General features: G+C 41.0%; 1 protein-coding gene across 3 annotated transcripts in view; it reads right to left on the bottom strand.

Moving 5' to 3' along the window:
• The window catches only part of KLHL3 (kelch like family member 3), a 111553-nt gene that overhangs the window by 80561 nt on the left and 5722 nt on the right, over positions 1 to 25270 (bottom strand). For all 3 annotated transcript variants that reach the window (XM_036314093.1, XM_036314094.1, XM_036314095.1), the window contains exons 2-3: positions 14503 to 14622; positions 2255 to 2361 (exon numbers count right to left, since the gene is read on the bottom strand). In XM_036314093.1, coding sequence (XP_036169986.1) covers positions 2255 to 2361; positions 14503 to 14622 — 227 coding nt within the window. The remainder of the gene's footprint in view (positions 1 to 2254; positions 2362 to 14502; positions 14623 to 25270) is intronic.

Here is a 25270-nt window from a genome sequence, read left to right as displayed (position 1 = left end):
TTTTTAATCCTCACGCAAGGACATGCTTCCATTGATTTGAAAGAGAGAGGAAAAAAGAGGGAGGGAGGGAAGAAAGGAAAGAGGGAGAGAAAGAGGAGGGGAAGAGAGAGAGAGAGAGAGAGAGAGAGAGAGATGTGAGAGAGCAACATCAATTGATTGGTTGCCTCCTGCATACACCCTGACCAGGAATTGAACCCACAGTCCTTCAGTGTATGGGACAACTCTCCAACCGAGTCATACCAGCCAGGGCAATTGCTTTCTTCACTGATTCTTTCCTCCCATTCAATTATTAGAATTCAATACCTACCCCAAAAGTACCTTTACTGTCCATTTCTAAAATCATTTTCATTTTGCTTAGAGACTTCCACTACCCGAGAGGCAAGTTCATTAGCAAAAAGTGGAGCCAACTCTAAAGTTATGCAATTCCCAAAAGATTCTTATCACAACACTGGACTTTCCAAACCACACATTTCCAAAGAATGACTGACAGATATTTATTGAAATTTCGCTAAATATTTATTGCAGACAAAATGAATTATGTTTTAAAAAAGAGATTGATGAAAGAGAAGGGAAAAGATTAAAACATTACTACTAGGGTTTAAGATTACTCCAAAAGGAATGTGGCTCAAAATGTCCAAGTAATGAAATTATCTGGTTTTCCAGGCTACACTGTGAAATTCCTAGCCTAAGGTTCAAAGTGAGGTAAGAGTGGCTTGGTCCACTTAGCAGAGACATAGCTCTGAGCTGAGACCAGCTCCTTCACACGATGGGCCATGGGAGACACATATGTGAGGAACTCTCAAAATGTAAGTGCCAAGTTTTCCCCAACAGGAACCACTCTTGGCCAGCAGAGGCTGTGTACTGTATTAGGGAAAGGTCAGAGCCCATTCAAACAAAAATATGCCTGCACTCACCCATTCTTAGCAAATCTTTCATTCTTTTGACCGTTACTTATGAACTGTGTCAGGCCCTATGGTGGGCACTAGGATTCAACAGTGACAAGACATGGTCCCCAAGTGTACAAAGCTCACAATCAAATGTGAGAAACATTTCATTCATTCCTTTAAAAAACATAAGCCCTACTGTGTACCAGGTACTCAGGATATAGTAACAAACAAGTCTGACAAAATCCCTAACTTCATGGAGCTTATAGTCTAATGAGGAGAGAGAGGTAAAAAACTACAAACAACTAACCAACATGATTTTCAGATAGTGATAAATATTATAAAAAATATAGAGTCAGGTTATGGGATAGAAAAGAGACTTAATGGGGAGCCATAGATAGGGTGGTCAGAGGAGACCTCTAGGAAGCGGAGACCTTTGAGCTGTAAACTGGAGGATGAGGAGCAACCAACATACAAGATGCCAGAGCACAGGCACTGCAGACACCAGGAAACAGACACTCTCACGGGAAGCACAGAGTACTTGGCGAGCATGGGAAAGGGACACTGATCCAATCCCTGGTCTCACCCAGCCAATGGGCCTTCAGTCAGCAGTGATCTATAGAGCACTGCACATACCTAGTTCAGGGGAGGTGCTGTGTGGCACTACAGACGAGAAACTCGACATATGGGTTTCAAGAAATTCTATTTCAGAAGCAACACATGTGAAAAAGTTGGGCAAGGCTATTTGGCATGCTCAGGGAAGAGGCACTCCCTGGAAAGTTGGCGAAGATGCTGACAATGAATGACCAGTAGTAAATATTCCTGTCTTATTCTCCCCCATCCCAGGTCCCACTATCACCTCTCCCACATTCCTGTAAAGGCCAGAGGAGGCCCATGACCTGCCTCCCTATAAGGAAGGGCTAGGAAAGGACAAGATGTGGGCCAGCCAGTAGAGCATTGGGCCAGCCATCAAGAAGCCAAGTTGCACTCATTCTCTGGGTAACCTTGGGCAAGTCCCTTCCCTTCTTTCCACTTCAGTGTTCCCTGTCTGCAAAATGAGAGATCAGAAGGCCTAGAGATGAGCCCAAAAGTTTATGTTTTTCACAAGCTTCCCACATGATTATGATTCATGCCAAAGTTTGAGAACTAATGGACTATAGGAATTCTACTCTCTTTGCCTTATGGTAGACAAGGGGCTGCATGCTCAACTGGCCTGGTTGAGATTATATTTTTAACAAGTCCTCCATGGTGCAAAGCACAGTATCTGGCACACTGGTGGGTGTCAGAGCCTACTCTTTCCTCCCTCCCCTCATGCCATCACCCTCAATTTTGTCCCAATTACTGTGGGTTATTGTTTCCCTTCACCATACCTGTGAACATTGCACAGAAGTAGGGGCTGCAGGCTGCCAGGACCACACGGTGAGCTTCTATCTCGACATCTTCTGCCACAATCATCACATCACACAACAGCTTCTTACTGTAAGACACCAGTGAGGGGACAAGATGAATCACAGCACCAACACCCACCCAGGATATTTTTCCTCCCACCCAGATTCCATGCTATCACCATATAAGGCTGTCATAGAGACCTGCCCTATCTTGAGGTAAGCAGGGGGATGGACTCATCAGCTTTTCCAAGTCCCTGATAAGCCTGACATTCATGCTTTCCGAAGGCACACAGAGTGATCCAACTAGTCTGGGGCTGCAAATTCAGAGTTCCTTCATGTGTCTTCACTTCTCTGCTCCCCACTCCATCAGCCTGGACTGAGACAGGAGTATGGCAGCTCAGGGAGCAGTGGGAAAAGCCTAGGGCTGTCAGTCAAGTGACTGAATAAATGTGGAGGGGCCACCAGTAAGAACAAGTATTGACAATTCCCCCAAGAAATCCACTGCCTGAGTAATACTGTTAAGAGGCCAGCCAGATCTGGAGGACTCACATATTTCTCCTCCCATTCAGATTCAACACTATCACCAAGAAGACTCTGCCTGCATACTATGCTCCCTAAAGACCCTGCGCAAACACTAATCATTGCAATTATTAAGAATACTGTAACTACCTTTTTACTTGTCACTGCCACTACACTGTGGACTCTGAAAGGGACATGTCTTAGTAACTCTTAGACACCTGGCTGCATGCCTAGCCCACAGTAGGCCCTACATTTTTACCAAATAAATAAATGAATTTTGAAATGGGTTCAACCCACATTCATAGATAGAATAGATGTTTGGCTACTTTGGAGGCTAAAAGGGTACCATAAAACCCTGTCAACTGAGGAATTTTTCCTCTACCAGCCTTCCAATTTCTTACCATGCCTATTATTAATATGATGGTTAACAACAATGGAGTTATATGTGCCAGACACTGTTCTAAGCACTTTTTTAGATGTATTGCTTTATTTAGTCCTCTACAACCATATGAGGTAGGGCTATTGTTATGCTCCACATTATAAACAACAAAACTGAGGCGCAGAGAAGTAACTTTCCCAGATTCACACAGAAAGAGAGCAGTGGAGATAGGCTTTGAATGCAGGCAGCTGAGCCCCAGAACCCATGCTCCTAACGTCTATGGCATCCTGTTACCACTAGTCCCTTTTTTACACTGAAGCACTATAGGTGGGAGGAAGGACAGGCAGGACAAACATATTTCAACTATGATCCATTGGTCACAGTTAATTAGAACACTGTAGTGGATTGAGAAATCTGTCATGACTGGGTTTCATGTGAGAGTGATGAATGTAGTGAATTTACCATGGTTGATAAATGGAAGAGAAGGAACATACTTGTCATCCCTGATGTATCATATTAAACCATTGCCAACTACTAGGACATTAGTCCAGGTTCACTTATCAGAGAAATAGAATCATAAAGCCTGAAAAGGTTGCAGCTGCAAATGGGCTTAGAGAAGTGGCCCAAAGCTACAAAAGCCCGAATCTTAAATCCAGATAGAGTACCACAATGCCTCATCACTGGGCAACACTTGTATGGCAAAAGATAGAAATAGGTTAACTCCAATAAGGAAAAATGGTCAGGAAAGGTTTAACATATGAAATAATGTATCAGTGAGGGGGCTTCTGGAAAGGGTAACAACTCTGAGCATCAGGAGGCAAAACCTGGGGGTGGGGCCTCACCCTGAAGTGGCCAGCAGACCCCTACCTCACACCGCATGTAGAAATTAACTCATAATAAATCAAAGTTCTAAATTTAAGAGCTGAAACTATAAAACTCTTAAAAAGCACAGGGGTATTCATGATTTTGCATAAGAGACCAAAAGGGAACAAAAAACAAACAGATAAATTAGACATCAAAATATACAACTTTTGTGCTTCAAAGGAAACAAGATATCAAGAAAGTGAAAAGATAACCCACAGAATAAAAGAAAAGTTTTTCAAATCATATATCTGATAAGAGGCTTGTATATAAAATATATAAAGAACTTGAACACTATAACTCAATAACAAGTAAACATAATTTTAAATGGGCAATGGATCTAAAGAGACATTTCTCCAAATAAGATATAAAAATGCCAATGATCACATGAAAAGATGCTCAACATTAGTCATCAGAGAAATGCAAATCAAAACCACAATGAGATACTACCTCACACATACTAGGATGGCTATAATAAAAATAACAAGTATTAGTGAGGGTACAGAGAAATTGAAACATTCCTACACCACTGATAGAATTGTAAAATGGTGCAACTGCTTTGAAAAACAGTCTGACAGTTCCTCAAAAGGTTATACATAGAGTTATATGATCCAGAAATCTCACTCCTAAGTATATGACCAAGAGAAATGAAAACATACATCCACACAAAAACTTGTACATGAGCTTTCACAGTAGTATTATTCATAATTGCCAAAAGCCAAATGTGGTCTATCCATATAATCAAATCTTATGTAGCAATAAAAAGGAATGAAATACTAAGACATATAACATGATAAACCTTGAAAAGGTTATGCTAAGTGAAAGAAACCAGTCACCAAAACCCACATATTGTATGATTCCAAAATGGGCAAATCTATAGAGACAGAAAGTATGTTAGCAATTGCCTAAGGTTGAGGGGAGAGGGGAAGGAGAAAATGGGGGTATTACACAGGATTTGAGGGGGGTGATAAAAATGTTCTAAAAATGATTGATAGATGCATGACTGTGAATATACTAAAATCCATTAAATTGTACACTTTAAATGTGTGAATTATATGGCACACAAATTATATCTTGTTAAAGCTGGTACCAAAAAAGAGAAAGAAATCAATGTGCTAAGATGGTTATTACAAGTTCTAAAGGCATTGTGGCAGATCACCAAAAAAAAAAAAAAAAAAAAAAAAAGATGAGGACAGAGAACTGTTTGTAATGGTGAAATGAAAGGTTAGAATTGTCAAGATGACCTAGATCTCCTTTTCAGATCTGGTCAGGGTGTGCTATTCTAAAAAACACTACATCCCCTCTTGCTAGCTGGATGGTCAAAATCCAAAGAGCCATTAATGCTCTACTGCCCAGAAGCAGCTGCCGGTCTGACCAGAACAGAGCTACAAAGGAGGAAGACTGGGGGGTTACTATGCCAACAGTCCATTCTCCACTATGGAAGTAAAAAGAATAGGAAACTCATGAACTGTGTGATTCATAAATGGCAAAGAACATCTGTGCATACTAAAATAATGTACTAGTAAAACTGAGGGAGGGGAATGTGAAAACGATGCAAGAAATAATCCTAGACCCCTGGAATATCGTGTAACATTTCCTTAGCTTAATCCTGTATGGTGAGATGCTTTACCCAGGTTCTCATCAAAATAAAGTATGCCTCTCTCCAGTTCCCATTAAACTCACACAGATCAATAAAGTCTATCCAGGCCCTTCTGTCAGCCTCATCCATTACACTCTAGTTTTTAAAATGAGCCATTTACTTTCTTTTAATTTTGTTTTATTGCTTAAAGTATTACAAAGAGTAATACATATGTCTCCTTCCCCCCCCCCCGCCCCCTGACATTCCCCCGACCTCCCCTACCCCTCCCCCCCAGTGTCTTATGTCCATTGGTTATGCTTATATGCATGCATACAAGTCCTTTGGTTGATCTCTTACCCCCACCCCTCTCCCCCCCAAACCCTCCCCAGCCTTCCCGCTGTAGTTTGAAAGTCTGTTCGAGGCTGCTCTGCCTTAAAATGAGCCATTTAAATACCAAGATCATTCACTTAAATCTCAGTAAAGCACTGGTGTTTTCCAAAACAAATTTCACAAAACAGTCTACATAATAACAATCACCAAAGTGGGTTCTGTAGTCAAACACATGTGGGAAACCCTCACTTAGACAAATTTTTTGCAGGACTTCCCAGAGCCCATATGCATGACGAATCTCAGAGTGGGGCACAGCAGTTTTATATCTCATTTTTCAAACTTATTTGAGTTCCGAGCTCTTTTTTCCCCCACACAGCATCTCGAGAAAATGTTCACTGGAAAATGCTAATTTACACAAGAGGAGAGGAAGCAGGACTGTGGGAGGATATTAAATCCAAGTAGATGCTTTTGGGGAAAGATGCAAAAATCTAACTTGCAAAAGAAGTAACAAGAACATAGCATGATGACTTTAAGTTATTTAAGAAAAAATTTTAAATAATAGTAATGGAAAGTGAAGGGGGAGTCTATGTACATATCTATTCCCTGAGCTCTCCCTTTTAGCAGTGACTAGAGTTGGCTACACCTGGCAAAATAAGGTCTGATGAGAGACCTGGAATTTCTATTTTTTTCAGTTTTATTGAGATATAGTTGAAATATAACACTGTATAAGTTTAAGAAATACAATGTAATGATTTAATATACATATATATATTATAAAATGATTACCACAGTCAGGTTGCTAATACAGATATACCTCACACGGCACCTATTTTTTATGGTAAGAAGACTTAAGATCTACTCTCTAAGCAACTTTCAAACATACAATACAGTATTGCTAACTATAGTCACCATGTTGTACAATAGATCCCCAGAAGTTATTCATTTTATAACTGGAAGTTTGTACCTGTTGACCAACATCTCTCCATTTCCTCCCCCAGAACCCCTCCCCAGGACCCTGACAAACAAACACCAATCTACTCTCTGTCTTGTTCAGATTCCACATACAAGTGAGATCATACAGTATTTGTCTTTCTCTGACTTATTTCACTTAGCATAGTGTCCTCAAGATTCATCCATGTTGTTGCAAATGGCAGTTTCCTTCTTTTTTTTTCCTTCAGATATATAACCAGAAGTAGGATTGCTAGATCATATGGTAGTTAAATTTTTAATTTTTTTAATTAAATCTTTCTTGTTCAGATTATTACATTTGTTCCTCTTTTTTCCCCCCATAGCTCCCCTCCTCCCAGTTCCCACCCCACCCTCCGCCCTTACTCCCCACCCACTGTCCTCATCCATAGGTGCACGATTTTTGTCCAGTCTCTTCCCGAATCCCCCCCACTCCTTTCCCCCACAAGAATAGTCAGTCCATTCCCTTTCTATGTCCCTGATTCTATTATAATCACCAGTTCATTCTGTTCATCAGATTATTTATTCACTTGATTCTTAGATTCACTTGTTGGTAGATGTGTATTTGTTGTTCATAATTTGTATCTTTACCTTTTTCTTCTTCCTCTTTTTAAAGGATACCTTTCAGCATTTCATATAATACTGGTTTGGTGGTGATGAACTCCTTTAGCTTTTTCTTATCTGTGAAGCTCTTTATCTGACCTTCAATTCTGAATGATAGCTTTGCTGGATAAAGTAATCTTGGTTATAGGTTCTTGGCATTCATCACTTTGAATATTTCTTGCCACTCCCTTCTGGCCTGCAAAGTTTCTGTTGAGAAATCAGCTGACAGTCGTATGGGTACTCCCTTGTAGGTAACTGACTTTCTTTCTCTTGCTGCTTTTAAGATTCTCTCCTTGTCTTTTGCTCTTGGCATTTTAATTATGATGTGTCTTGGTGTGGTCCTCTTTGGATTCCTTTTGTTTGGGGTTCTCTGCGCTTCCTGGACTTGTAAGTCTATTTCTTTCACCAGGTAGGAGAATTTTTCTGTCATTATTTCTTCAAATAGGTTATCAATATCTTGGTCTCTCTATTCTTCTGGCACCCTATAGTTTGGATGTTGGTACGCTTGAAGCTGTCCCAGAGGCTCCTTACACTATCTTCGTATTTTTGTATTCTTTTTTCCTTTTGCTTTTCTGGTTGGGTGTGTTTTGCTTCTTCGTATTTCAAATCTTTAACTTGATTCTTGTGATCCTCTGGTCTGCTGTTGGGAGTCTGTATAATATTCTTTATTTCAGTCTATGTATGCTTAATTTCTAGTTGGTCCTTTATCATAACATCGAGGGTCTCATTAGATTTCTTGTAGGTCTCATTAAGTTTATTGGTGGTTGCTAGAAAATTCTTGAAAAACCTCAAAAGTGTGCTTTTGAACTCTATATCCAGTAGTTTGCTTTCCTCCATTTCTGTCATTTGTGTCCTGTTTCTTTGTCTCGGCATTTTTTATGCTTCGCTGTGTCGATAGAGTGGCTTTCTGTGCTAAGTGTCCTCTAGGGCCCAGTGGCTCAGTCTCCCCAATTACCTGCGGTAGACACTCTTGGTGCACCCCATTGTGGGCTTTGTGCACAGTCTTGTTGTAGTTAAGCCTTGATTGTTGTAGGTAACACTGGGAGGATTTGACCTCCAGGCCAATTGGCTGTGAGAATCAGCTGTGTCTATGGTGGGAGAACTTCTGTGCTAAAAACACCCTTATGGGGCAAGACTTGCTTCAGTGGGGCTTTGGTGCTCACTGAGTCTGCCCCCTGAGTTTGTCCCTTATGGATCTGCGGAGTTGTAATTGGATGGTCCCACTCTGACCACTGGGTACACTAGCTCTTGGATCTAAGGAGGTGCTAATCTGGCCTTTGCCTGAGGCTACCCAGCAGAAGCCAGCTATAAAACAATGCAAGTTGCCCTGGGGCCTTGGGGCAGCTGCAGTTTGTTAAGTAATTTTCAGATTACAAAGGGCCGGGCCTTTCATATGCAAAAGCCTCCAGGCATGGCTTGGGCGGGGCGGGGTCCCAGGGGATCAACAGGGTGGGCGGAGTGAGCAGTATGGCTGCTCTCAGTCCTGTCCTCAGAGGCCCCGGCAATCGCTATGTGTGCGCCTCCGAGAGAAAGCTGCCCTCGAGTTCCGACCGATGCCAGACAGTGCAGTTTCTCCCGTATGAGTCTGGGTCCTCAGAGACTCACCCAGAACTGGAGCTCAGAGCCTGAGACGCCCTCCTGATTGAAAAAGACAATCCGCCAGCCCTCTCTGCATGCACCTCCACCCCTTTGTATTTTACTTCCGCACTGCACCTCCTCTGAGTCTCAGTATGCTTTTCTCTTTCCTTCTAGTTGTAGAATTTCCACTCAGCCAGCCTTCTTGTGGTTCTAGATGATGTCCATCTTTTAGTTGTATTTTTGAAGTGGTTGTGCGAGGAAGCAATCTCTGGTGTTTACCTATGCCGCCATCTTGGTTTCTCTTAATTTTTAATTTTTTAAAAAATATTTTTTTATTGATTTCAGAGAGGAAGGGAGAGGGAGAGAAAGATAGAAACATCAATGATGAGAGAATCATTGATGGGCTGCCTCCTGTACACCCCCAATGGGGATTGAGCCCACAACCCTGGCATATGCCCTTGACTAGAATTGGACCTGAGACCCTTCTGTCTGCAGGCCAATGTTCTAGCCACTGCGCCAAACCAGCCAGGACTAAATTTTTATTTCTTTAGGAACCAATACTCTTTTCATTAGTAGCTGTACAATTTCCATTCTTAACAACAGTGCACAGGGGTTCTCTTTCTCCACATCCTTGCCATCACTTATCTCCTTTTTTATATATATAATATTCATTCTAATCGATATAAAATGCTATCTCATTATGGTTTTCATTTGCATTTCTCTGCTAATTAGTGATGTTGGGCCCCTTTCATGTAACTGTTGGTCACCTGGATGTCTTCTTTAGACAAATGTCTATTCAGGTCCTTTGACTAGTTTATAATAGAATATTTCATTTTTTGCTATTGAATTGTATGAGTTCCTTATATATTTTGGATATTAGTCAAATATATGATTTCCCAATATTTTCTCCCATTCTGTAGTTTGCCTTTTGTTGATGGTTTCCTTTGCTATGCAGAAGCTTTTCATTTTGATGTAGTCCCACTTGTTTATTTTGCTTTTGTTGCTTATGCTTTTGGTGATAAAAAGTCGGTGCCAAAACTAATGACAAGGAGCTTCTTCCCTGTTTCTCTCTAGGAGTTTTATGGTGTCAGGTCTTAACACTTAAGTATTTAATCCATTTTGAGTTAATTTTTGTGAATGGGGTCCAATATCATTCTTTTTCATGTCCAGTTTTCCTAGCACCATTTATTGAAGAGACTATCCTTTACCCATTGAGTAGTCTTAGCTCCTTTGTCAAAAATGAGTTGACCATATATACATGGGTTTATTTCTGGGCTCTCAATTCCATTCCATTGATCTATGTGTCTCTACCATACTGTTCTGATTACTGCAGCATTGCAATACAGTTTAAATTCAGGAAGTGCGATGTCTCCAGCTTTGCTCGTCTTTTACAAGATTGCTTTAGCTATTCAGGATCTTTTGTGGTTCCATACAAGTTTTAGTATTGTTTTTTCTATTTCTATGAAAAATGCCATTGGAATTTTGATAGAGATTACACTGAATCTATAGATGGTTTTGGATAAAGGCCTTATAACAATACTAATTCTTCCAATACACGAACACAGAATATATTTTCATTTATGTGTCTTCCTCAATCTCTCTCATCAGTGTCTTATAGTTTTCAGTATACAGATCACTTACCTCCTTGGTTAAATTTATTCCTAAGTATTTATTGGGGATTTTTATGTTGTTGTAAATAGGACTGTTTTCTTTCTTTCTTAGTTTGTTGTTAGTGTATAGAAATACAACTGACTTTATATGTTGATTTTATATCCTGCAACTTGACCAAATTTATTTATTAGTTCTAACACTTTTTTGGTGGAGTCTTTGGGTTTTTCTATATTCAGACATGTCATCTGCAAACAGAGACAATTTTATTACTTTGGTTTTTATTTCTTTTTCTTGCCTAATTGCTCTGTCTAGCACTTCTAGTACTATGTTCAATAGGATGGTGAGAGTAGTTACCCTTATCTTGCTCTTGACCTCAAAGGAAAAGCTTTCAACCATCCTATATAATAAAATCCTAATATGCAAATCGAGCAAACGGCAGAATGACCAACAGAATGACCGGCTGCTATGACACGCACTGACCACCAGGGGCAAGATGCTCAATGCAGGAGCTGCCCCCTTGTGGTCAGTGCTCCCCCACAGGGGGAGTGCCACTCAGCCAGAAGCCAGGCTCATGGCTGGCAAGCGCAGTGGCGGTGGCAGGAGCCTCTTCCACCTCCGCAGCAGCACTAAGGAGCAGCGAGCCGAGCAGTAAGGAGCAGTGAGCAGGTGGGTGGTAAGGAGCGAGGGGTCCTGGACTGCGAGAGGGATTCTGGACTATGAGAGGGATGTCTGACTGCTGGCTTATGCCTGATTCCCATAGGGAGTGGGCCTAAGCCAGCAGGCAGATATCCCCCGAGGGGTCCCAGACTATGAGAGGGCGCAAGCCAGGCTGAGGGACTCCCCCACCCAGTGCACAAATTTTGTGCACCAGGCCTCTAGTCGAGTATAATGTTAGCTATGGGTTTGTCATATATGGCTTTTATTATATTAAGGGATGTTCCTTCTATACCCAATTTGTTGGGGTTTTTTCAATCATGAACAGGCATTGAGACATTTTTTCTGCATCTATTGAAAGAATCATATGATTTTTCTATTAATTTGGTTTCTCACATTTACTGATTTACATATCTTGAACCATCCTTCTATCCTAAGGATAAACCCCACTTGATCATGGTATATAATCTTTTTAATGTGCTGTTGAAATCAGTTTGCTAGTAATTGTTTTTTATTCCTCACCTAAGGATGTTTTTTTTCCATTGATTTTTTAGAGTGTGGAATGGAGGGAGGGAGAGAGGGAGAGAGAGAGAGAAACATCAATGTGAGAGAGACACATTAATTTGTTGCTCCCGCGTGCACCCGAACTGGGGCCAGGGATCAAAACTGCAATTCAGGTACATGCCCATGACCCTTGGGTGCCTGGGTTGAGACTCTAACCACTTAGCTCACCAACCAGGGCCAGTTTGCTAGCATTTTGTTGAGAATTTTTGCATCACCATTCATCGGGGATATTGACATGTACTTTTATTTTCTTGTACTGTACTTATCTGGCTTTGGTATCAGGATAATTCTGGTCTTGTTAAAAGAAATTTGAGGGTGTTCCCTCCAAGTTTTTGGAAAAGTTTGAGAAGGCTTGGCATTAATACTTTGACCGTTTGGTAAAATGCACCAGTGAAATTATCTGGTCATGGGCTTTTCTTTGTTGGGAGATTTTTGGTTATTGATTCAATTTCCTTAATCATGACTGGTCTGTTCAGATTTTCTATTTCTTTTTTTATTCAGTCTTAGAAGGTAGTATGTTTCAAACATTTATCCATTTATTCTAGGTTATCCAATTTATTGGCACATAATTGTTCATCATGGCCTCTTATGATCAAGTGTCCTTTTGTAGTGTCAGTTGTAATGTCTCTTCTTTTATTTATAACTAGAGGCCTGGTACACAAATTCGTGCATGGGTGGGGTCTCTCAGCCTGGCTAGCAATTGGGGCCAATAGGGGCATCTCACCCAGTCCTGATCGGGGCCGACTGGGGCCAGCTAACCTGGGGGAGGGACCGTGGGGAGTTGGCCGGCCACGGGAGGTTGGCTGTGGGAGAACACTGACCACCAGGGGGCAGCTCCTGCGTTGAGCGTCTTCCCCTGGTGGTCAGTGCGCGTCATAGCAACCGGTCAACCAGTCGTTTTGTCATTCAGTCGCTTAGGCTTTTATATATATCGATTTTGAGTCCTCTTTCTATTGTCTTGGTTAGTTTAGCTGGGTTTGTGAATTTTGTTGATCTTTTTAAAAAACCAACTCTTAGTTTTATTGACTTTTTTCTATTATCTTTCTAGTCTCTATTTCATTTATCTCTGCTTTAATCTTTATTGTTTTCTTTCTTCTGCTAACTTGAGGCTTAGTTTTTTCTTCTTTTTCTAATCCCATAGGGTGTAAAGTTAGGTTGTTTATTTGGAAACCTGAAATCTTAAATTAGACAAAGGGAAAAAGGCAACTCAAGGGAACAACATGAAGAACTTCAATAGAGCCTAGGGAACACAAAACAAATTCTTCAGTGACAAGAGAACCATACACATAGGCACAAACATCAGCATTACCTACTGCCAAAGACAAATATGAACACAGCTTCCAGGAAATTTGGCAGGATGCCTAATAAAACTTGAGCAATAGGGCATAAGATAAATTTAATTTAACTTGGTTTTTATGCCAAAGACTGGGCCCTGCAAAAGGGAAAAATGAGGACACAAATATAGAATCAGATAGAACTTTTTTAAAAAAGTAGTTCAACCCCTTACTCAACAAACATATCTTCAGCTATGTATGCTTATGCTCATGTCATTTTCTCTGCTTGGAAGACTTTTTCCTATCCATTTATCATTTAACTCTTACTTGTCCTTCAAAATTTACCTCAAGCATCATCCCCTTTAAGAAGTGTTCTCCAAATTTGCAGTTTGGCATACTTGCTTCCATAGCACCCTTTAAGAAACAAATAATTATTGCACACTTACCACCTGGCAGGTACCTGGTGCATTCTTCCTTCACAAAACACCTATTTGTACTACAGAATATAATTTTCACTGACCTATTTATTTATTTAACTTTTTACCCCCACTCACCCATCGCAGAGCCTAGCTACTGCCTCAGTTCCTATGAAGTACTAGGTGCTAGACATCACAAAGATTCAGAAGTTGCTGCTGCCTGAGGAAACTCATGAGCTACATAGAAAAGAGGAAATAAACAATTACAGTTCACAACAGGATGAATAATGGCATGGGCAAAAGAAGCTTCTGAGTTCTCTAGAAAGGAAGAGATTGTGTGCACAAGCTTTGTACAAAAAAGCATGTTCAGTGTCCTGAACCTGTCTTGCAACAAGCTCATCAAACATGCACACTGGCTTTTAGCTCGGTGAGGATGAGTGCATTTGCATTTCATTTATTTCTTTATAGAGTTAAATTGCATTTTAGAAGCTAGGTATTTTTCCATTCATGTGGCTGACAAGCTAAGTTCAGACCAAGAAATAAGAGGGAGGCCAAAAGAAAATGCATGGCATCCACAATCTTTAATCTGCAATTGTGTGTAGGTGTTATAATCATTCTGTTATTGGACTTCAAGTAGCTGGTTCAGTTGGAAACCAAGTCCAGGAACAGAATTTCTGTAACCATAAAGGATTTCTCCCCTGTGATTAAGTACTAAAATGATAGGTGTTAAATTCAAAGGAAAGACAGAGATCTCTGAAAGACATCTGCCATGTGACTGAGAGTGGGTGGGGAAGAGTCAGAATTCACTAGGAGGTAGTGTCCTAACTTAATAGAACCTGATAACGCTCACCAGGCAAGTTGCTTCCAAAAGGGCACAGGCAAAATAGGAAATGTACCTCCTCAGTTCATTCATAACCTTGAACGCCTTCCCCATGTGGGCAGGATTGACAGTGATAGTCCTCTGGTTCTTCTCATCATCCCCAGCCTGTATCGGGGACAGGGAACTCAGCTTGATGCTGTGAACAGGAAGGGAGTGGGAGGGGGAAAAAGAGGATCACATGTTGATAAACCCATTCACCCAACTGCCACAAGTGCATGCATTTGCCCACCCACCAGGGGCATCCCTGTCAGCCTGTTCTCTTAACCATAGACCCAATAGGGAAGGAATGCATTGGGTCAGGCATTTCTGCAGGATCTTCCAATGCAAAGTGCATTCCTCTGGTGGAAGATGGGTCCTAGCTCAGCTTATTCCACCAAGCACTTTTGTGACTTTGTGGGAGTGCTTAATTTCCATCTCTCCAGATGGGTAAATTGAGGGGAAATTAAGCACTATACCATTCAATTCATAGGAATGTTTGTTCATTCAACAAACATCTAATGGAGCCTACTGTGTGCCAGGCACTGTATTGAAATTTAAGGGAAACACAATAAACAAGAAACAGACCCTGCTCTCACAAAATTTTGAGTTCGGCAGAGGAGAAAGCCAAGTAAACATTTAACCATTGTATCTTAAGTATTATAATTTGACTAGAGGCCTGGTGCATGAAATTCATGCACTTGGGGGGTCCCTCAGCCCAGCCTGTGCCCTCTCACAGTCCAGGAGCCCTCCGGACTCCTGGACATCCTTAGCACTGCTGCATCACCATTGTGCTCACCAGCCATGAGCCTGGCTCAGGGCTTCTGGCTGAGTGGCACTCCTCCTGTAGGAGCACACTGACCACCAGGGGGCAGCTCCTACATTGAGCGTCTGCCCCCTGGTGGTCAGTACGCATCAAAGCGACTGGTCGTTCTGTCATTTGGTCAATTTGCATATTAGCCTTTTATCATATAGAATAAGAGTTACAGAAACACACAATTGGGGAAAAGGAAGACATATGTAATACTTTAAACAATAAAAAAAGGGTTACAGAAACACAAAGGATGGGCAACTATCCCAATGCTGGTATGTTGAGGGGAAAACTTTGTAGAAGCTGAGCAAGAGCATACATTAACCAGGTAAAAAGGAAGATAGAAAGTATTCGGACAGAGAGAGCAGTATGCACAGAGACCTGGAGAAAAACTCAAGTGTGTTCAGTAAAACTAGAGGAGAGTTTCAAGGAAAAAAAGGTTATTAGACTGAACAGTCTTGTGTCATATAAGCAAAGCTAAGGAGTTTAGATTTCATTCTGAAACCATGAGAAGCCATCAAAAGGTTTTAAGCAGAGAAGTGGGGCAGGAAGCAGGTGAACATATTTGTGCTTCAGAAAGATCACATTGGCTACAGTATAGAGCAGTGATGGCGAACCTATGACACGCGTGTCAGAGGTGACACGCGAACTCATTTTTTTGGTTGATTTTTCTTTGTTAAATGGCATTTAAATATATAAAATAAATATCAAAAATATAAATCTTTGTTTTACTATGGTTGCAAATATCAAAAAATTTCTATATGTGACACGGCACCAGAGTTAAGTTAGGGTTTTTCAAAATGCTGATACGCTGAGCTCAAAAGGTTCTCCATCACTGGTATAGAGAATGGTGTCACAAGTGAAAGCTTTTGGGAAATCATAATCCAAAAAAAAGACAAGAGATTGCAATTTGTTATGAAAAGAAAGGCTATCTATGTGAGCTAAATGAGCAGATGGTTCTAGCAAGTCACTCATAATCTCAAAGCCACCTGTCCCAGACAAAACACTTAAATCCTTGTGGAATCCCACCCAGAATCCCAACTACTCCTAAGCAACATTTCTACACTTTATGGGGGCTGGAAAGAATCAAAAGAATGAGTAAGGAAAGGACTTTCTCCCCAGATTAATGAAACTACTTAGCTCCATGGTCAAGTCTGGAACCTTGGAGTTACCTGTTTGGACAAGGCTAAGTTTTGCTTTGCTAGTAGGAAAACAGAACCTTCTCCACTTGAATAGATTTAGGGACCCACAGTTTACTCCAACTCTAAGACAACAACAGTACTTTCTTTTGCCTTTCCCTTTGCCTCTGTCCATGCTACCACCCAGCTCTGAAAACTCTTGAGAGGACAACAAAGATGGCGGCATAGCTAAACACCTGAACTTGCTGCCACACACAACAACATTAAAACTACAACTAAAAGACAAAATGAATATCATCCGGAACCACGGGAAGGCTGGCTGAGTGGAAATTCTACAACTAGAAGGAAAGAGAAAAGCACACTGAAGCAGGTAGGAGGTGCAGAGGTGCGGAAGTGCAGAGGTACGGAGGCACACCCAAAAGGGGCTGGCAGCTGGGTACACTATTGTTTTTTTCAATCGGAAGGGAGATACAAGCTCCTGACTGCTCTGAACTCCAGTTTCAGGTGAGAATCTGGGGACCCAGACTCATACGGAGAGAAACTGGACTGTCTGGCATTGGGCCGGAACGTGAGGGCAGCTTTCTCACAGAGGTGCTTGCAGCAGTCATTGTTCCTGCATGGGGCTGTGGGACACTGAGACCCAGGGACCTATCCGGGCAGGGCTGACAGGCAACCATTGCTGTTCGCTCCGCCCTGGTGATTCCCTGAGACCCCACTCAATTTACAACCCCACCCAAGCTGTGCAGAGGCTTTTGCATACGAATGGCCTGGACTTTCTCTGCCTAAAAACCTGTCAAACTGCAGCTGGGTCAGAGAACCCCAGAGCTTCTAAAAGAAGGCCTAAGGCTCATCAGCAGCCTGCATTGATTCACAGCTGTGCCTCATCTGGGCACCTCCAAACCCCCAACAAAGAGGAGTAATCTGCAGATCTCTCTGTAGCTCCTGCTGGGTGGCCTCAGGCAGTGACTGACTTTGCACCTCCTTGGAGATCCAAGAGCCAGTGTACCCAGTGGTCAGAGTGAGACCATCCAGATTACAACTCTTTACATCCATAAGAGACACACTCAGGGGGCAGACTCAGTGAGTGCCAAAGCCCCACTGAAGCAAGTCCTGCCCCATAAGGGTGTCTCCAGCACAGAAGTTCTCCCATTGTAGACACAACTGGTCCTCAAAGCCAATTGGCCTGGAAATCAATTCCTTCCAGTGATACCAATAGCAATCAAGGCTTAACTACAACAAGACTGTGCACAAAGCCCACAATGGGGTGCACCAAGAGTGTCCACCTCAGGTAATTAGGGAGGCTAAGCCACTGGGCCCTATAGAACACCTAACACACAAAGCCACTCTATCAACACAAAGAAGCAGCCCAAATGTGGAGACAAAGAAACAGGTCACAAATGAAAGAAATAGAGGAAAGCAAACTACGGGATATAGAGTTCAAAACCACAGTTATAAGGTTACTCAAGAATCTTCTAGAAACCTCCGAGAAATATAGTGAGACCCTCAAGGATATGAAAAAGGACCAATTAGAAATTAAGTATACACTGACTGAAATAAAGAATAATATACAGAGATCCAACAGCAGACTAGAGGATCCCAAGAATCAAGTCAAAGATTTGAAATACAAAGAAGCAAAAAATACCCAACCAGAAAAGCAAAAGGAAAAAAGAATACAAAAATATGAAGATAGTGTAAGGAGCCTCTGGGACAGCTTCAAGTGTACCAACATCTGAATTATAGGGATGCCAGAAGAAGAAAGAGACCAAGATATTGAAAACCTATTTGAAAAAATAATGACAGAAAACTTCCCCTACCTGGTGAAAGAAATTGACTTACAAGTCCAGGAAGCACAGAGAATCCCAAACAAAAGGAATCCAAAGAAGACCACACCAAGACACATCATAATTAAAATGCCAAGGGCAAAAGACAAAGAGAGAATATTAAAAGCAGCAATAGAAAAACAGTTAGTTACCTACAAGGGAGTACCCATACGACTGTCAGCTGATTTCTCAATAGAAACTATGCAGACCAGAAGGGAGTGGCAAGAAATATACAAAGTGATGAATAGCAAGAATCTACAACCAAGATTACTCTACCCAGCAAAGCTATCATTCAGAATTGAAGGTCAGATAAAGAGCTTCACAGATAAGAAAAAGCTAAAGGAGTTCATCACCGCCAAACCAGTATTATATGAAATGCTGAAGGGTATTCTTTAAGAAGAGGAAGAAGAAGAAAAAGGTAAAGATAAAAATTATGAACAACAAAGTGACCACAAATACATATCTATCAACAAGTGAATCTAACAATCAAGTGAATAAAAAATCTGACGGACAGAATAAACTGATGAATGGAATAGAATCAGGGGGATAGAAAGGGAGTGGACTGACAATTCTCAGGGGGTAGGGGGTGTGGGGTGTGCGGGAAGAGACTGGACCAAAATCGTATACCTATGGACGAGAACAGTGGGGGAGTAAGGGCAGAGGGTGGGGTGGGAACTGGGTGGAGAGGAGCTATGGGGGGGGGGGGTGGAGAGGAACAACTGTAATGATCAGAACAATAAAGATTTATTAAAAAAAAACAAAACTCTTGAGAAAGGGAATGCTGTACTTAAGAGAATGTTCCAGAGGACTGAGAGTCTCTATAGATCTCACACTGGGATTTGTTAACATTCAAATACAATCAAACATGCCCCAGACCCACAGCTCATCTGACCATGACAGACTCCTCCTTTGACTTCCTTCCCTACCTTCAGTTCAGCATGTAAATGTAAGCCACAGGCATCTAAACTGTGGGACTGTTTGGATTCTAAGTACAAAGAAATTAGATGAGCACAGGACAATAAATATAAAGATGCACAAAGGCAAATGATTAGAGTCATGTTTAAGGAGATAAAGAACATCTCAAAACTGAAAATGTGATCAGGAAGAGGGAGGACCAAATAAAGATGAAAAACTTCATGTAAGAAATCCCACAAGCATAATTTATTATTAGTGTCCTTCCCTACTCCAAGGCCAGAAAGATAGTTTTTATTTTCTACTAACATTTTTACTTTTGATATTTAATCCCTTATATTATCTGATGTTGATTTTTGTGTCATGATGTGAAAAAGGGATCTAATGTTTCCCCCATAAGTTCCACTTATTGATTACTTCTTATTTTTCCCACTCACCTGTCATTGTCATGCCACCTTAGGTCCCTATCAAAGTTCCAAACATACAAGGATCTATTTCTTGACACTAACTTATTCCGTTGGTCAGTTTACCTGCCTCTGTGCCCATAATACATTATTTCTGTAGCTCCATAATAAGACCTGATATCTGATAGAGCAAGTCCCCAATCCTATTATTATGTTTCAGATGTGTTTTGATCATGCCAGTCTCTTTACTTGTTCATACAAATTTTAGTATCAGTTTGTCAAGTTCTATGAAAGACTCTGATGGGATTTTGATAGAAACTGCATTGAATTTATAGATCAATTTAAATAGAACTGACATCTTTATGATATTGTGTCTTCCAATCCATGAACATGAAAGATCTCTCCATTTATTTAGGTCCTCTTTAATGTCACTCAAACTTTTATATTTTTCTGCATGGGGAACCTTACACATATATCATTATATTTATTCACTTTATGATTTTTGTTGCTATTTTATAATGGAAATTATGTCATTTTAAATTATATTTTCTGATTATTATGGTTTATAAAAGGCAACTGATTTTTGCAAACTGATCTTATATCTAGCCACCTTACCAACTGTTTCTATTATTTCTAACTATTTGTCTGAAGATTTAATTAGGTGATCTATATTAATAACCTCATTGCCTGCATTTACTGCAAGAGTGTTTTTCCTCTTTTCCCATTCTTAGTTTCTTTAGTTTCTTTTTGTAAGAAATTCTGCACTCGCTAGGATGGTCACACAATGTTGAACAGAAAGTGTGCTAATGAATATTTTTCTCATCCTCCTGATGTTAAAGATGCTTCTAATGTTTTCCTATTGTGTTTGCTGTAGGATTTTTGTAGATGCCCTTTCTTGATCAAATTAAGAAAATGTTCATGTATATTACTGTTCTTTAATCATAAAGTATACTGAATTTTATCAAATGTTTTTGCAAATCTAATGAATTATGTGAATTTTTCCTTTTATTCTTTTAATATGGTAAATAATGTTAATATATTCTAATACTAAACCATACTTGCATTCCTGGGATAAATCTAAAAACTATAAAACACTGCACAAATGTTCATTATAATTTTCAAATTGTAGAGAGACCTAAAAGCCAGGAAGAGAAACTGCCATTTGGTATCGATCAGGGAACCACTGAAGGTTTTTAATAGGGAACTAATAAAAGCCTAGTGGACAAACATTTTAGTTCTATTTCGCATACATGGAGTGGATGTAGACCAAATAGAGACATATTGGAAGCAATGACAATCTCCAGTATGATTAGTGGCAGGATGGCTCGCTCTTCCTTGTTGTGTTGCTCTTGACACTTTCCAGCCTTCCAGAATGGCCCAATAATGATATATCCCTGTTAAAAATATTGTGTTTACCAAAGTTATCAATCATAGATTGTCTGTTATCAAAGAATTAAATTTCAACAAAATGCAATTCACACTGAAGCTTCCCTAAAAGAACAACTTGATGACTACAGGGCTGGCTAAGGAAAGGACATCTGGTTTCCTCATTCCATCCTTGATGCAAAGGCAAGGCTTAACATCAGAAGGAGCCCAAGGTCTCTAACATCCCTTGCTCCCCTTGGGTGTGAAGACACAGGAAGTCTGAGGTGGAATATCTCATTTCTGGAAAATACAAGCTTCTTGGCAACTCACTGGCCTTCCAGGGAATAGGAAGTTAAGTAACTTCTTAAGTAAGGAGAGGATCTAAGGACTCGGAGCAGCCAAGAATCTTGTACAAGATCACAGATAATAAGTGGCAGAGATGGGATCTGAGCTCAGGTGTCCTTGACTTGAATCAGCCCAAGTTATTTCCACCACAACCCATGCCCTCCAGCAATATAGTACATAAATATATGCGTGCGCGTGCACACACACACACACACACACACACACACACACACGCCTCAGCCTAGGATCACATGCTCAGACAGAGTTGCTAGATCCCACCATTCTCTCCCCTATACCTTTCTCCCTCCATTCATACCAGATCTTAACTAATTGATCCCCAACAGATAGCCAATTCCACTTTCTCAAGGCCCAATCTCCAGCATGCTCAGTTCTTGATACCAAACAAGTCTGGCAGATTCCCCCTTTCCACTTGTGAAACATAAACCATCCTGAGGTATATTCCCCTCTCTTGCCCATACTTTTCACCCTACTCAGACCCAGCCAAAATCATACATACACACACACACACACACACACACACACACACACACCTTTGGGCAAACTCAGCCTACTCCTCACCTTCCCTCAGTCTACTCTTCTTTCTGTGTTTTCTATCACCAAGGCATAATCAACAACCCACTCACCTATCCAAGGCAGAAACTGGGATGTCATCTCTCTCTCTCTTCCCTCTTCTCTCTTTCTTTCTCTCTCTCTCTCTCTCTCTCTCTCCTCACATACAGCTATAGTCCTATCATATCTATGTCCTTTAATATCTTTCCATGCCATTCCCTTCTCAGTCACTGTTACTACAACCTCAGTCTACCAGTGGTCGGCAAACTCATTAGTCAACAGAGCCAAATATCAACAGTACAATGATTGAAATTTCTTTTGAGAGCCAAATTTCTTAAACCTAAACTATATTGGTAGGTACATTGTTATTAACTTAATTAGGGTACTCCTAAGGCAGTGATGGCGAACCTATGACATGTGTCAGAGGTGACACGCGAACTCATTTTTTTGGTTGATTTTTCTTTGTTAAATGGCATTTAAATATATAAAATAAATATCAAAAATATAAACCTTTGTTTTACTATGGTTGCAAATATCAAAAAATTTCTATATGTGACCTGGCACCAGAGTTAAGTTAGGGTTTTTCAAAATGCTGACACGCCAAGCTCAAAAGGTTCGCCATCACTGTCCTAAGGCCTAGGAAAAGCCACAGTCAAGGGGCCAAAGAGCTGCATGTGGCTCACGAGCCGCAGTTTGCCGACCACGGGTCTAAGCCATCATAATCTCTTGTTTTATTACTATGATAACCTCCTCCCAGACTCCAGAGTGATCTTCACAGAATGTCAGTGTAAGCATGGCATGTTCTATCTAGAACAAATCTCAGAGACTTAACCTGGCCCTTCATAATCCCATCATTTCCCTGAAAACTTCTTGTTACTGTAGTACTAAAAATACTTGCAACTGCCTAAACATACCAGGCTCTTTTGCCCTATCCCCATTCTCCCTGATGTCTAGTTCATTCCTTTCAGCCTTTCAAGCCTCTTGCTGGGATCTTCCTATCATCCTCCACTACCCACTACCAGTGGTTCTCAACCTTCTGGCCCTTTAAATACAGTTTCTCATGTTGTGACCCAACCATAAAATTATTTTCATTGCTACTTCATAACTGTAATGTTGCTACTGTTATGAATCGTAATGTAAATATCTGATATGCAGGATGGTCTTAGGCGACCCCTGTGAAAGAGTCGTTCAGCCGTCAAAGGGGTCACAACCCACAGGTTGAGAACCACTGCACTAGATTAATTTTCCTTTCTATGTGTTCCCGTGGTACTCTGTGCCTCCCTCTATATAATAATGTAATTATCTCTTACTTCTCTGTCTCCCCCACACAGTATGTGCTGGAAATGTTTAACAGTTGGTTTCAAGGAAGGGAGCCCTGATTTTTAACATTTGCCAATTTCCATGGTGTAAATACTCCCCCCACAACATATTTCAATCTACTAACACACTGTCACTGAGTATATGGAGGTGGGAAGAAATGTGCGGCAAGCACATCATTATATCACCATATAGTATTTCCACTATACAGATATAAGAGACATAGTCCAAGACAGTGGTTGCCAATCTTTCGGACCTCATGGACCACCAGTGGTCCGTGGACCACCAGTTGGTGACTGCTGGTCAGGAGACATAAATCATAGTAAAATAAATGGGAAGTGATGAGTTTTGAGTGTTTATTACACTTGTTTTTAATATAATTAAGTTACATAATTTAATTTTTAATAAAAGTTGTATTTAAAAACTGACTCACAAAATTCCTAAAAATTTAATAAGCAGCTCTTGCAAGTGGATGATTGTTGACTCAAGCACAACACTGCTCACCCAACTTTGAGCTCTGTGAAAAACAGGATGGTGTCTTATTTCCCTCTCTATTCTTAGCTTCTGGCACATGACAGGTGCTCAATAAATGATTATTTGAGTAAATGAAGGAATGGGTAAGTAAATGAGGTATAACTACCAACTATTCCATCTTTCTTCACTTCCCCTTATAAAAATAATTATGGCTTTATCCTTCTCAACTTCCCCTCCTTCTTTCCCCATGGGGGATTTGAGGAATTATTTCTTAGCTGTCTGGTTCCCTGTATTGGTGATACAGAATCAGGAGGATGGGGGGGCAGACAAAGCCAGCATCAACTAAAGAAAAGGGAAGCAGCAAGAATAGTTTCTATTGCTGCTTACTGTGTCAGTTCTTAGGCTCTTTCCATCGCTGAGGAAAATTCAGCCAATGAATGGAAAGGAAAAGACACTAGATAGCAAGTCAGCAAAGTGGGAAACAGAAAAGCCTCTGAGCAGGCTGACTGTGCAGAGGTATTTGGGGGATCTGTCAGATGAGGAGCTCCAGCGCATGCAGGGTGTGAAAGAGGAGAGGAAAGGGTAGCCTTAGAAATGCTGCTGAAGCTAGGAACTACATAGCCTGTAAAAGGCTTCATGAGATGCAAATAAAGTTTAGGCAGAGTGGGTTGATACTGGGCAACATACACAGAGCCCAGGCACATTATATTCAAGCTACAGATGAGACAGACGAAAGGCAAAGTCTCTTAAAGAAGGGGGAAAACTAGCCTGGCTGGTGTTGCTAGTAGTTGAAAGTTGACCCATGAACCAGGAGGTCATGATTCGACTCCCAGTCAGGGTACATGCCTGGGTTATGGGCTCAATCCCCAGTAGCGGACGAGCAGGAAGCAGCCAATCAATGATTTTCTCTCATCATTGATGCTTCTTCCTCCCTATAAAATCAATAAAAACATATTTTTTAAAAAATAAGAAAAAATAAAACTATCCCAAATCATTAAAATCCCTCATTTAAAAAAAAATGCACCCTTTAGAAACGGAAACTAAAAAACAAAAATCAGAGAGAGAAAGCCTTTGGTCCCACTCACCCCACACTATCCAGGAAAGAAAATGACTTAATTACCAGACATAGTCATTTGGTTCAGCCTCAGGTCAGATCCCTGTGTAAAGCTTAAGTGCCATAACTTAGCTCCTAGTTTACTATGCAGTCTTTTGATCAAATTAGCCTCCCCCACGGTTCTCCTTCAGGAAGCAAGAAAAGTGGTGGCAGGCCCTCAAGAACATGTTGCCAGTAATAGTTTTCACGGCAAATTAACAAACTGTTGTACGCCAGGTTCTTGTGAGTTCACCAGCTTGACTCTGCTTCTCCAAGTCTGGGCAGCAATAGAATGCTGACAAGTTAGGATTTTGGAACCTACAGGGATCTGGGCAAACTGCAGATCTAGCATGTTTCCCAACCCTAAAGCGCAAGGAATGACCACTGACTTGGGATAATGTGCACAGCCTATCAGGCTAAGGGGGCTCACTTCTTATGTCCTACTCTCTGAGGTTCTTCACTGTGCGGCCAAACCAGGCCGAATGAAAAGACTGGATCCTCTAGGACCTGTGACACAGCACTACCTCACCCCACGGACTGCGGGAAACTACAGCGCTT

This window comes from Myotis myotis, unplaced genomic scaffold (assembly GCF_014108235.1).
Source record: "Myotis myotis isolate mMyoMyo1 unplaced genomic scaffold, mMyoMyo1.p scaffold_m19_p_6, whole genome shotgun sequence".
NCBI classification, from domain to species: domain Eukaryota; kingdom Metazoa; phylum Chordata; class Mammalia; order Chiroptera; family Vespertilionidae; genus Myotis; species Myotis myotis.
This window is presented reverse-complemented; position numbering and strand designations above follow the sequence as displayed.